Source organism: Stegostoma tigrinum, chromosome 5 (assembly GCF_030684315.1).
Source record: "Stegostoma tigrinum isolate sSteTig4 chromosome 5, sSteTig4.hap1, whole genome shotgun sequence".
NCBI lineage: Eukaryota > Metazoa > Chordata > Chondrichthyes > Orectolobiformes > Stegostomatidae > Stegostoma > Stegostoma tigrinum.
The window spans coordinates 46,665,496-46,678,021 of record NC_081358.1 but is presented as its reverse complement, the minus strand read 5'-3'; the positions used below and the strand labels follow the sequence as shown (position 1 = coordinate 46,678,021).

At 38.6% G+C, this 12,526-nt stretch overlaps 1 protein-coding gene across 2 annotated transcripts in view; it reads left to right on the top strand.

Annotated features, from left to right (window-relative positions):
• LOC125451626 (desmoplakin-like) overlaps window positions 1-12,526 on the top strand; it is a 72,821-nt gene that overhangs the window by 29,808 nt on the left and 30,487 nt on the right. For both annotated transcript variants that reach the window (XM_048528973.2, XM_048528974.2), the window contains exons 9-16: window positions 591-686; window positions 1,874-1,999; window positions 2,979-3,143; window positions 5,016-5,170; window positions 5,279-5,405; window positions 7,716-7,917; window positions 9,193-9,386; window positions 12,141-12,313. In XM_048528973.2, the coding sequence (XP_048384930.2) occupies window positions 591-686; window positions 1,874-1,999; window positions 2,979-3,143; window positions 5,016-5,170; window positions 5,279-5,405; window positions 7,716-7,917; window positions 9,193-9,386; window positions 12,141-12,313 (1,238 nt within the window). The remainder of the gene's footprint in view (window positions 1-590; window positions 687-1,873; window positions 2,000-2,978; window positions 3,144-5,015; window positions 5,171-5,278; window positions 5,406-7,715; window positions 7,918-9,192; window positions 9,387-12,140; window positions 12,314-12,526) is intronic.

The window sequence follows — 12,526 nt, the reverse complement described above, 5'->3', positions numbered from 1 at the left end:
AGAATGCAATGGAAAAAGTACTAGTATTTATAATTAACATCATTGCATCCTCTTAAATTGTCAGTTCACATTTCTTATGAGACATTCTTGTTCTCCCACACTCTGAACATGCAGAACTATTGGATTTGCATTTTGGCAATGCCTGCCTGCATAGTTTTTTTGTTTAAAAAATAGTCTCATTTGTTTTTGAAGAAGATCAGTTTTGATATTTCTATGTTAAACCCCACAGAGACAAAGTGACAAATGCTGAATATTTTAATGAAAACAAAAGAGTTGGAATTAAAAAGAAGTTTATCACCTTGGCGAGGGGGTTGGATGAAGAGAGAGTAATCTTTAGTTCATATAGCTAGGTAGTCTTTTTAAAGATATAACATCTGATCGTATATACACGTGATGGATCATCTAGGTTAGTTCTCCAAATGACAGAACACCAGGACCCAAAATGATATTGGTAACAAAGATTGTATAAAAATAATAAATTTTGTTGTTGAAATTATCCACTTACTTAATAACAATGTCATTTTGTATTCAGTCTATGTTACATATATATATTGATTGAGAAATCTGTGCACTTTTTAATAAAACTGCAGGCCTACATTGATACTCTACAGACACAGTGGAGTTGGATTCTCCAGCTTACAAAGTGCATTGAAGTTCATCTCAAAGAAAACTCCAATTATTTCCAGGTATGCTATCCAGTTCAGCAGACCAATTGATTTAGTTCAAATATGTGCCTGCCTCCCGTACCTGCAGTGATTAGGCAAGCTTCAAATTACTTTATTCAGGCATATGCAGGGAGAATATGTCTCAATTGAGCTAAAACATGCGCTTACTTATTCAATTGCAAGCAAAGACTTTATGCTTCGTTTGCATTGATTACATTACCAACTAATGTGTTTTTGCAGCCATCCAATTGAGACCCTGCAGGCTGTGCATGCAGTAAATGCATGATCAATGGCCGATCCCATCAGGATTCATTTGAATACATTACACTGACCAGATGCAGTTATGCTCTGTATACTATAGGAATTTACTGACATCCCCTTTTAATTCCATATTAGGTACTAGCTACATTGTTGTAGTATCTCTTAGCCTTCTTTGTGCCTTCCAGACATATACTAGTCTTATATAAACTGTTTCAGAAGCTTGTTATATTGTTACTCTTCAGTATCCTATCAGTCTGGATAGTTGTAGAGATATTGTCGTGCATGCTTTACGATGTGTTATGATCCTGGCTGATGCGACTGGATGAGTCATATCACGTAAGATTGGATTTTGACTATTTCTAATGACAGATGCTAAATTAACTGTTCTGTAGTTTCCTATGTACTGTTGCCCTCCCTTTTTGAATAAGAGCATTCTATTAACATTATTCCAATCCACTGAAATCTTTCCCTTATCCGGGGAATTTTGGAATATTATAGTCAGTGGATTCATATTTCTACTACTACTCCTTTTAAGACCCTAGAATTTGGCCATCAGGCCTTGGAACTTGCTGCCCTCAACCCTGATGCTCGGTTAGTACTTTTGGCCTGTGGTGTTTATTGTTCTAAATTCCTCCCTTGACGTAACCTCTGCCTGTTACTGTTGCAAATGTGCGAGTGCCCTCCACTGTGAAAATATTGATTGTGTTTCTGCCCCTTCTGTGTATTCTCCACAATTAACTCTAAAGCCTCACCCTCCAAAGGACAACATTCTTTTCTGCTAGTCTCTTTCCTCTTCTATCCTTAGAGAATCTTCTGCACCCTCAATTAGTCAAACTATGGCTTTTAGGTGGGGGCCAGGCCATGTATGTAAATGATGAACAGCTACAATTGATTGTGATTCTGCTTATGCTTATAATACAGTAATTCGTGCTGTGCTCATTTTATAGTTTTTTGAAGATGCTCAAGCAACTGAAAATTCATTGAAGAAAATGCAGGATTCCCTAAGAAAGAAATTTGGTTGTGATAGGTCGACGTCACTGCCACAGTTGGAAAAGATGATTGCAGAATCCGAGGTATTCAATATGATTTTTAAAGTGGAGTTATTTTGATGTGTGAGTGATAATGGGAACTGCAGATGCTGGAGAATCCAAGATAACAAACTGTGGAGCTGGATGAACACAGCAGACCAAGCAGCATCTCAGGACCACAAAAGCTGACGTTTTGGGCATAGACCCCTGAAGGGTCTAGGCCCAAAACTTCAGCTTTTTGTGCTCCTGAGATGCTGCTTGGTCTGCTGTGTTCATCCAGCTCCACACTTTGTTATTTTGATGTGTAATGTTTGATGGATTATGATATTGCTTAAGCTTCTTAAAGATCTGACATTTAAGCATTAGGCTTGTCATTCCTGCAGTTTGCTTTGTGGAGTGCCTGTTCTGCAGTTATAAAGGGCTGGATGCCTATTCTGTCATGTATCAACGCCCACCTCCACTTTAATGTGGCACAGGCATTCCTAGGGGAGTGGTGTCTCTGACCCCTGTTCAAGAGCATTCATAAAGCAAGAAGGTTGATGGTGAAACCTACAGCTGCAATCTCAGTAGAGCTTTCCTCACTTTTGTTTCACGATCCAAGGGTCTTTTGGTGTGATGATAATGTTCTGGTGCAGAGGGTTGGGGTTCAAGTCTCATTTGCTATGGAGATGTTACATAACATGTTCCAACGGGTTGCTATTTTTAATAAATTACTTCTGCCCAGGCATTGGCCTGTATCAGATTTGTAGCATGTTATTATTAACAAACTGCAACTTGGTCATAGTTCAGCTTGAATTTGTAGAAGGAAGGGATTGGAGAAATCCAAGCATTTAACTTTGTGGGTTGTTACCTTTGTTCAGGTGGTTTTCAACATGTGACTTTGGCCGATATTCAACCATTCAACTGCTCAAATCTCTGCTGTAATGTAGTGGCGTATTTCCAAGAATATGCGATCCTTGGTGATCTGTCTCTTCTCATTCCTTTGTTTTCCATTTATGATATATTTTTTGTTTTAATTTGGCAGAAGGATAAAGAGAAAATCCAGGGGTATAAAAGACAGGTATCAAACTTGGTAAACAAGTCCAAGAAAATAGTGCACTTGAAGCCACGCAATCCCTCGATTAGTGCTGACCAACGATCTTCAAACCAAATCATTCTCAAGGCTCTTTGTGACTACAAACAGGATCAGGTACAATTTCTGCTGAATATTTTCTAAATGGCTCTTAGCAGTTCAGTAACTTTTGAAATTTTTAAAACAACCATTGCAAAGTGGGATTTCTGTTTTTAATTGATGCGATGCTGACGAGTAGATTGTGTTTTATGGAAATAGTTGCAATAAAGCATTGTTGTTGTTTAAAACATAGAGGAAATATATTTGATTTATCTCATTAACATAATCCATTGGAACGAGTCGGAAATGTCAAGTCAAAATGAGGAACGACCCATTGTGTAATTTTAAACTTAAACTCAAAAGTATTCAAATCTTCCCTCAAAACTCCGATATTGAGCACCAAGAAAGTTTAATTAAAGTGTTGCCTTTTAGTTTATCTCGATTACCTTTTGTATTCTTTCCATATTGGGTCACTTAAATGTAAAGTGAACTATAAAAATATGGTGGCTTTGAAATAATCAAACATCATAATTAACCCTATGGGTGCTATGACTAAGTAATCAATGTTTGAACTGGATGTAAACCAGTAACATTATTAGGACATAATCAGTAAAGTTATTTGTGACATTATTTTTCATGAAATTTGAGGTCGTATTTCTGCTCAAGTTCAAAAAATTGTGCTGAAACTTCAGCATAAATCCGCTGTGACTAGGGTTGGGTCAGGTCTGCTATAATTTTAGTGGCTAGTAATGTTGTACATATATGTTTGTTTTCTGTGCTATCAAATTTGTCTAACAGTATAATTCATTTATAAATGTATTCTTTTAAACCTTAGGTTCTGGCTGTAGTTTTGTTTTTGTATCTTTTTCAGTGACTTTAATGGGGAGGTGGTGGCACAGTGATAATGCCACTGGTCTAGTAATCCATTGTCACAGACTAACGTTCTGGGGACATGGATTCCAATCAAACCAATGGTAGATGGTGAAATTTGAATTCAGTAAATATCTGGGCATTGTCCATTGTGTTATAAATACCCCTGTGTTTCACTAATATCCTGTCAGAAAAATCATCTATCATTCTTTACCTAGTCTAATTGTGCCAACATTTGAGTCCACACTGCGATATTGTTGACTATTAACTACCATCTGAAATGGTCTAATCAGCCACTCAATTCAAGGGCAATTAGGTTAGCAATAAATGTTGGTCTTGCCAGCAATGTGTGATGCCAGTGAATGTACAAAACAAAAATACTGTACAATCAATATTTTAAGGATTTTGAATTGGCCAGTAATTTAAATAAGCAGTTGTGCTAAAACTTAATTGAAGACTATATTTAATGCAATTTGAATGATCAAGTAATTGAAATTCAGCAATTTTAAAATGGAGTAGACTGTTAGTGACTGAGACCCATTTGAGACTCGAATTAAAAGTATCTCCCAGGAAACCTTGTACCAAATACTAAATGCTGACAGTGCAGAGGCCATTTGTCCCATCGAGTCTGCACCACCCCTATGAAGAACATCCCACCCAACCCTAGCCCCTGACCCTACCCCTGTTAACCCCCATTTACCATGGCTGATCCACCTAGCCTGCACATTCCTGGACACTTCCGGATAATTTAGCATAGCCAATCCATCTAAATTGCACATCTTTCCACTGTTGGACAAACCAGAGCACCCAGAGGAAACCTACACAGGCATAGGGAGAATGTGCAAACTCCACACAGACAGGCGCCCGAGAGTGGAAACTCCACACAGACAGGCGCCCGAGAGTGGAATCGAACCCAGGTCACTGGAGCAATGCAGGTGGTTTTTATTTCCTGTATTTGGAACTGATATGCTTAGATACAAAATGTACTCCCTTTTGGATTCCTTAAGGAGACATAATTTTCTTTCAAATATTTTTCCTATAATCCTAGTGTACTAATTCTTTTTGATTTGCCATTTTTAGAGGGTCGTTCATCGGGGAGATGAATGCATTTTATTGGACAACAGCCAGCGCAGCAAGTGGAGGGTGATAGGACCTGGGGGGATGGAAATGATGGTTCCGTCAGTTTGCCTTCTCATCCCACCTCCAAATTCTGGTGCAATTGACCTTGCAAACAAGTAGGAAACCCTATCTTTGTTCCTTTTGTTTGTGATGCTAAGTTATGAACACAATTTTGGGTGCTTTGTCAATGATTAAAATGGTGCTTTTTGTATATTTGAAATCAGAATTGATCAGTATTACGAGGCTATCCTTGCTCTGTGGAATCAATTGTACATTAACCTGAAGAGCTTGGTGTCTTGGCAATACTGCATGATGGACGTTGAAAAGATACGCAGCTGGACCATATCAGTGGTAAGGACTCCTAAGATAAATCTTTGTTTATCCTTGAAACTTTATGCATTTTGAGAAAGTTCAGGAAAGTAAATGAGGCACTACATAATACTAAACATAACAAAAGTGTATGTCATTCACTATTGATTAGTGGAGAGAGTAAAGTCCCATGTTAGCTGTTACAGCACTCCTCTTGGGGACAAGCACATTTCCTTGGAGGAAAGGGAGAAGGAAAATGGTTATGGATTTGGCTGTGATAATAATAGGCAACTGTCAGCGCACGCCAGCATTATTGCACTGAACCTATTGGCAACTTCAAGAATCTGAACGAACGCAAGGTAAATGTGGAAATTTACATGTTGCAGTTGGGTCATCCACATTCATGTGGTTTATTGTACAAGTTCCTACCGGATGCAGTCACGATTTAGTGACTGCCCATATTTATGCTGTTAATCCAGTTCTAAAATTCTTTTAAAACTTGCATTTTGTGAAATCAGGTAACTGAATTTTTAACATCCTACTAACTTTATAATACTGCAATGTATCCTTACTGCACTGAAAAGCAAATTCTGTTTTTGTGGGATATAACATTTCTTGAACTTGACAGCAAAAACTCCACACTTGAAAAAGAGGTATTTTTCCATTCTACAAAAAATTTTGTTTTTTCTATCTTCTAACTTAGTACACTCATTTGTACTATTGCCTTTTCTTACCTGAAAATTTAGATAGATAGTGAATTATTTTAAGTGCTTTTAACTTCCCGTTTCGAGGTCTACAGACATACAGACCAGGACCCATTTGGCCGTTCAAGTGCACTCTACCATTGAATGAAATTTTCTTTTAAACTCCACATTTCTATCTCCTGTAATAACATTTGATTTCATAGCCTAGCAAAAATCTGTCCAACTCTGCCTGAAGAGACATCACCTCCACTGCTTTCTGAAGCAGAGTGATCCAACGACTCTCAGTCATTTGAGAGAAAATAAAATCTCCTTTATCATTATCATCAAAGAGTGACCCTTAATTGTAAGAGTGTCTCTTATTCTGTACTCCCTCAACAGCAGAGATATTCTTTCTACATCCATCTTGTCAAGACCACTCAGGATCTTTACAGTTTGAATCAAATTTCCCTCTTTTGAATTCTAGTGAAAGCCAGACCACCCTGTCTAATATGTCCTCATAAGACAGGCCATTCATTCCAGAGAACAGAGGGAATAGAACAAAAGTTCACCAAACTGGTTCTCAGGACGCTGGGACTGTCCAATGAGGCGAGATTAGGTGAACTGGGCCTGCATTCTCCAAAGTTGAGGAGAATGAGACGTGACCTCGGTGAAACCCATAAAATGCTTAAAGGGTTTATAGGGTAAAATATTTCCCCTGGTTGAAGAATCTAAAAATCAGAGGACACAATGTAAAAATAAGGGAGATGCCAGTTATTCAGACGGGTGTGAATCTTTCAAATTCTCTAACACAGAGGGCTGTGGGAGCTCAGTCGTTTGATATGTTTAAGGTATGTTTTGATAGTAACCAGTGGTTGGTTATACATGGATATGGGGATAGGCGAGTAAAAGGCATTGAAGTATTTGGTCAGCTATGATCATGTTGAATGGTGGGACAAACTCAACTAGCTGAATCCTCCTCCTGTTCCCCTGTTCCTATTTTGGTTTGCTTGGTTGCCTGCTTGTGAAGACATAGCCTTTGACTTAACACCAGATTCTCACCAGAAGAATGCCAAGGTCTTTGGGTGTAACTTTCTTTTGAAGTCAGTGTATGGTACCCTTTCTTTTGCTGTTTACTATCAGATCCATGCTAATGATCTGCCTAGCTGCAGTGAATCACCGGCCTCTTTTAGTTTATGAATTCATCTATAATGTCAAAAGACCACCTATTCTCTCCAACTTCATTTCTGAAGAAGGGTCCTGACCCAAAACGTCAGCTTTCCTGCTCCTCTGATGCTGCCTGGCCTACTGTCTTCCTCCAGCTCTGCACTGTGTTACCTCTTCTCTCCATTTGTGTGTTATTTTTAATATTTACACAAATAATTTTTAAAGTTCGGAACATGAGATGGGAATGAAAGCACAAAACTTATTTCTTCACCCCGTGTAGCTTTTGAGGAAATTTTTGACCTCTTCTTCTAAACAGTCGACTTGTTTCAGGACTGCATATCAGAAATGTGAGATTATGTAATTCCTGCTTTTCACACCTTTCACTTAAATAATGGGGAGCTCATCCACCGCAGTCCTCATCAAAGAGCTGATGTGAATTGCTAGGGGAATTAAATTTTTCAAAAAGTGCCTTGCATGTAATCTCTATTTTTTTGTGTTTTTTCAGTTACGGACAATGTCTCATGAGGATTATGAGTTTGTCATTAAAAATCTGGAAAAGAACTTTCAAACTTTCCAGATGTACAGCAAGGATTCAGAATATTTTACTGATGCAGATAAAAGAAAACTAGAATCTGATTTTGGCTCAAGCAGGACACACTATGTAAACTTAGTGACCGTTTTGGAGGAAGAAAGAAAGCATGATCATGGTTTGTAACATACACTGTGATGCCTATATTTCTTTAAGGGGATGTATAATTTTATTATTTTCAATGATAGAAGATGACTGTCCACCATTATCAATGTTACGTGTTTACATTGCTAGCAAGACCAGTAAGCCTTATGCAAACAGAAACAGAAATTGCTGGTGAAATCTGGCAGCATGTGTGGCGAGAAAATAGCATCAACGTTTCAAGTCCAGTTCTGCTGTAAGGTCCACAGATGCTCATCTTGAGATCAGTGGTTCATTATTTTTTGTTTTAGCCTCAAGCAAATGTTGAAATTCAAAACATTTCTTTCTTCCCATGTTTTCCATACTTCTGTCTCATGTCTCCCACTGCCCAGAGTGAGCAGAAGTGTCATGAAAAATGACATCATGATTAACTTAATAAAACAGCTTAGTAACTACCTGGTTAAGAAAGGAATTGAAAGAAATTAAGATGAGAATACTTTAGTTAATCTAATACCATATATAACAGGATGCTCCTATGTTGATGGGACTGTATGAATCTTACTTGAAAAAAGACAGGTTTATACAGTGATAATGGGAACTGCAGATGCTGGACAATCCAAGATAATGAAATGTGAGGCTGGATGAACACAGCAGGCCCAGCAGCATCTCAGGAGCACAAAAGCTGACATTTCGGGCCTAGACCCTTCATCAGAGAGGGGGATGGGGAGAGGGAACTGAAATAAATAGGGACAGAGGGGGAGGCGGACCGAAGATGGAGAGAAAAGAAGATAGGTGCAGAGGAGAGTATAGGTGGGGAGGTAGGCAGGGGATAGGTCAGTCCAGGGAAGACGGACAGGTCAAGGAGGTGGGATGAGGTTAGTAGGTAGGAGATGGAGGTGCGGCTTGGGGTGGGAGGAAAGGATGGGTGAGAGGAAGAACAGGTTAGGGAGGCAGAGACAGGTTGGACTGGTTTTGGGATGCAGTGGGTGGAGGGGAAGAGCTGGGCTGGTTGTGTGGTGCAGTGGGGGAAGGGGACGAACTGGGCTGGTTTTGGGATGCGGTGGGGGAAGGGGAGATTTGCAAGTTTGCATTAATATTTCAGAATTGTTTTGCTTTTTGAGGGAATGGAGTGTTAAGAAGATAAACGTTGTTATCTTTCTGGACATTTGGATTCTTTGTGAATGGTCATCTGTTTCATGAGACTGGGTAGGATCCATGAACGGGCAATGTTTGTGTGTTCTGTGAAGTTATTGGCCTTGCTAGAATTATTGCTTTTCCTCATACCAAACTTTTATATTGTCTTGAAATACAGGGCCAATAATAATACCATGTGGTGCACCAACACAACAGTTTACACCACCAAAGGTTGACATGAATTTCCAACAGGAGCTCCAAAAGATACGTCGCCGTCTGGAACAGAATGAGTATAAAATGATGCAAAAAGTACATCTCCTCATTGATTCTGATGCACACATGGACTTTGCACAAAGGATGTCTGAGTTGGTGGTGAGTGTGAAGTATCAGAAACCTGACAAATTTTACCTTTAAAAAGTAGCTCCTTTATGACTCATGCCAACCTGTAGTCTCTTCTCACTACATGTTCTCCTGTACCCTCCACCCAATTATCTACCATGGGCTGATGTCATCATTCGTTGTGAGATGCTCACAAAGTATGCAGCATAGGCAGATGTCTGGACCCATGCAGCGATGACAGAAAATGAAGTTGTTAAGCATCAATTGATGACTTGTTATGTTTTTTAAAAGGAAATACTTTGAATTCGTTCATCAATATAATGTATGATTAAAACAAAGACTTAGATTCATTGATAATGGGAACTGCAGATGCTGGAGATTCCAAGATAATAAAATGTGAGGCTGGATGAACACAGCAGGCCAAGCAGCATCTCAGGAGCACAAAAGCTGACGTTTCGGGCCTAGACCCTTCTAGGCCCGAAACGTCAGCTTTTGTGCTCCTGAGATGCTGCTTGGCCTGCTGTGTTCATCCAGCCTCACATTTTATTGACTTAGATTCATTGCCCAGATTAAAGACATTATCATCTATTGGACTGGAACTGTCAATCAAACTGTGAACTGATTGGTATCTCAATATGAGAATGATAAGGTGTAAAATCAGTGCTGCTGTCAAACCCATAATGGTGGCCCTTGGGCTTGAGTCTGAATGAACGAGTGACTGATGGAAAGAATGAATGAATGTATGAATGATTGATTCAACCAATGAATTTTAAATGAATGAATGGATGAATGAAAATAGCAGCACTGTTATCTTTCTTGAAACTGCAGATTTTTTTTCCACAAACATTTAATTGCCAAGTGTTTTAAATGCCTTGATAACTTGACAGTTCCAAAGAATTCATCCACTTTTTAGCAGCTGTCATGTTCACTATTGACAATCCCAGAGCTCACCTGCTCTCTTCCAAAGTGAATATTACCTCTTCTAGTGGATACCCTGTACTTATCCAAAAAGCTTAACATCCTTCTCAAACAAATCATGCAGCCTTAAATTTTTCCTGTTGAAGTGTCAAGTCCACACGTCATGTTGGACTTGACAGCACACCAGTGAAAATTGAGTGTTTCTTCCAGGAGCTGCCCTCGAACATAGAACTTTAATCAATGTGAACCATGGAAGTGAAAACTAGAATACGTCTCTGATTTCCACCTCCCCATGTGCATTCCCCCCCCAGCTGACGCCCCAAATTGAAGATGATAAATTGGCTGACAACAGCATTTGTCTCTGGGCTCTAGGCAGATGCAGCTTACTCAAAACTAAAATATCGAGAAGTCTTTCACACACACCTTTCATGATGGATTCACAAAAGGCGCTTTAGAAATAGGACAAATGAACTGAGCCACTGGTTCTTTCACAGATCTCAACCCCAACTCCAACTGAAATTGAAAGCGCAAATGCGAGGTTTGCAAAAATACAATTCAGTTAGAACTGCCAAAAAACCCAATTGTAAAAACAAGTCAGGTGTTTTCCCTGAAGTGAGTTCAAGCAACCAAGACAGCCATTATCTGGAACCAAGTGGTTTCTAAGAAATGCCTTGTTAAATTAAAAAGTTCCAGTGTGTCTTTTTGATTTTCTTTTAGAAGTCTGATATGTCTGTGCAATTCTTCAAACTCAAGTCCCCACAAATGATTAAATGTGAATCCATCATAACACTGAGCAGAGTGCGTAGGGGAACTTTGGAGAGTCATGAAGGCGACATGTTTTTTTCTTTCAATTAAATGACACAGTAAGAAAACAAGCTCTACTAATGCACATGACGTTTGTCCTATCCTCTTTAATTTTCATTTATGCACTCTTCCCAATGTGACATTTGTATCTGAGCAGAACAGAAAATCTGCTCCTCTTGCTTTATTATCATGATACTGTCTTCTCGCCTCCCAACTCAACCCAACTTAAATGGGATGAAGCCTTCCTTCCTCTGCAAGTTCAGAGGTGTGTAATGTGAAATGATTTCAGTCAGTCTTAAGCAAAGCCATGTGGATGGAGACAACCAATAGTGTAACACCACCTGTATTGGACACTAATTTTCAGTCTCAAAATGGGAAATAGAAGTACAAAGCTTTTACCAAAAAAGGAACTGAAGTATGTAGAAGCAGATTAGAAGGAGCTTTGTAATTGAAAGACTACATTCTACCAGCAGTCATCTGACAAGAATACATTTAAATTTGGATTATTCCATATTAGGCTGTCTTAATGAGTGTTTTTTAATATGTGATTTTGTTAGAGGTGTTAATTTTAAACGGGTTGAATCTTGAGTTCCTCAATATTGCTTATTATTCTAACGGCTAAGGGCTGCTTTAAAATTAACAAATAAAACAGTCACAGGCTGGGAGTAGAGAAATTCTGATGTTTAGCGACAGTCCCGAAATAGGTGGCTATTTAACGAATTTGAAGGTAGGTGTGAAGTAGGAACACTATTGTTAACACTGTTAACAATATTGATCACGATGGGTACAAAATTGACCAAATTAAACTTGTTTTGTGTTCCTTCAGAATAAGAAGAAACAATAAAATTAACAATAAAAACAATAAAAACCATACAAATGAAGTAACAGGCCCTTCGCTGGTTGCTTAGTCTTTGTATACTACCTTTTTGAAATTGTGCTTGTATCAGGTTTTCAGATTGTTGAAAAGCTATTCTGAATTTTTGCATTTGACTTCAGATTATAATTAAACAAACATTGAATTTTTGCCTCCATTCTCATTTTAATTTTCACTTTTGACTTGTACAGATTGCTCAAGATGAGTTGAATACAATAGATGATGACTTTGTCAGCCTACAGAAAAGATGGTACAACTCACCCAATGTGTCAAGTGAGTCAAGAGGATACTTTGAAACAGAATTTGGTCTGATCGGCCAGAGACTGAAGAATGGCAGTGATTTTTCGTCTGCCTATTTAGAGAGGTGAGAGAAGAAATTGATAACCATGTTTTATAAACTTTAAGTAACATGAATGAAACCACAACAACCTGTGTGTGTGTGTGTGTGTGTGTGTGTTATATGTACTTGATGCAACCATAAATGTTAAAATATGTTTTCTTTCTTTTGTTTAATTCTTTTGTCTACTGTAGGTTTCCGCGTTTGGAATGCTTTTCTAAACAAAGGTGTCAAGCAGCT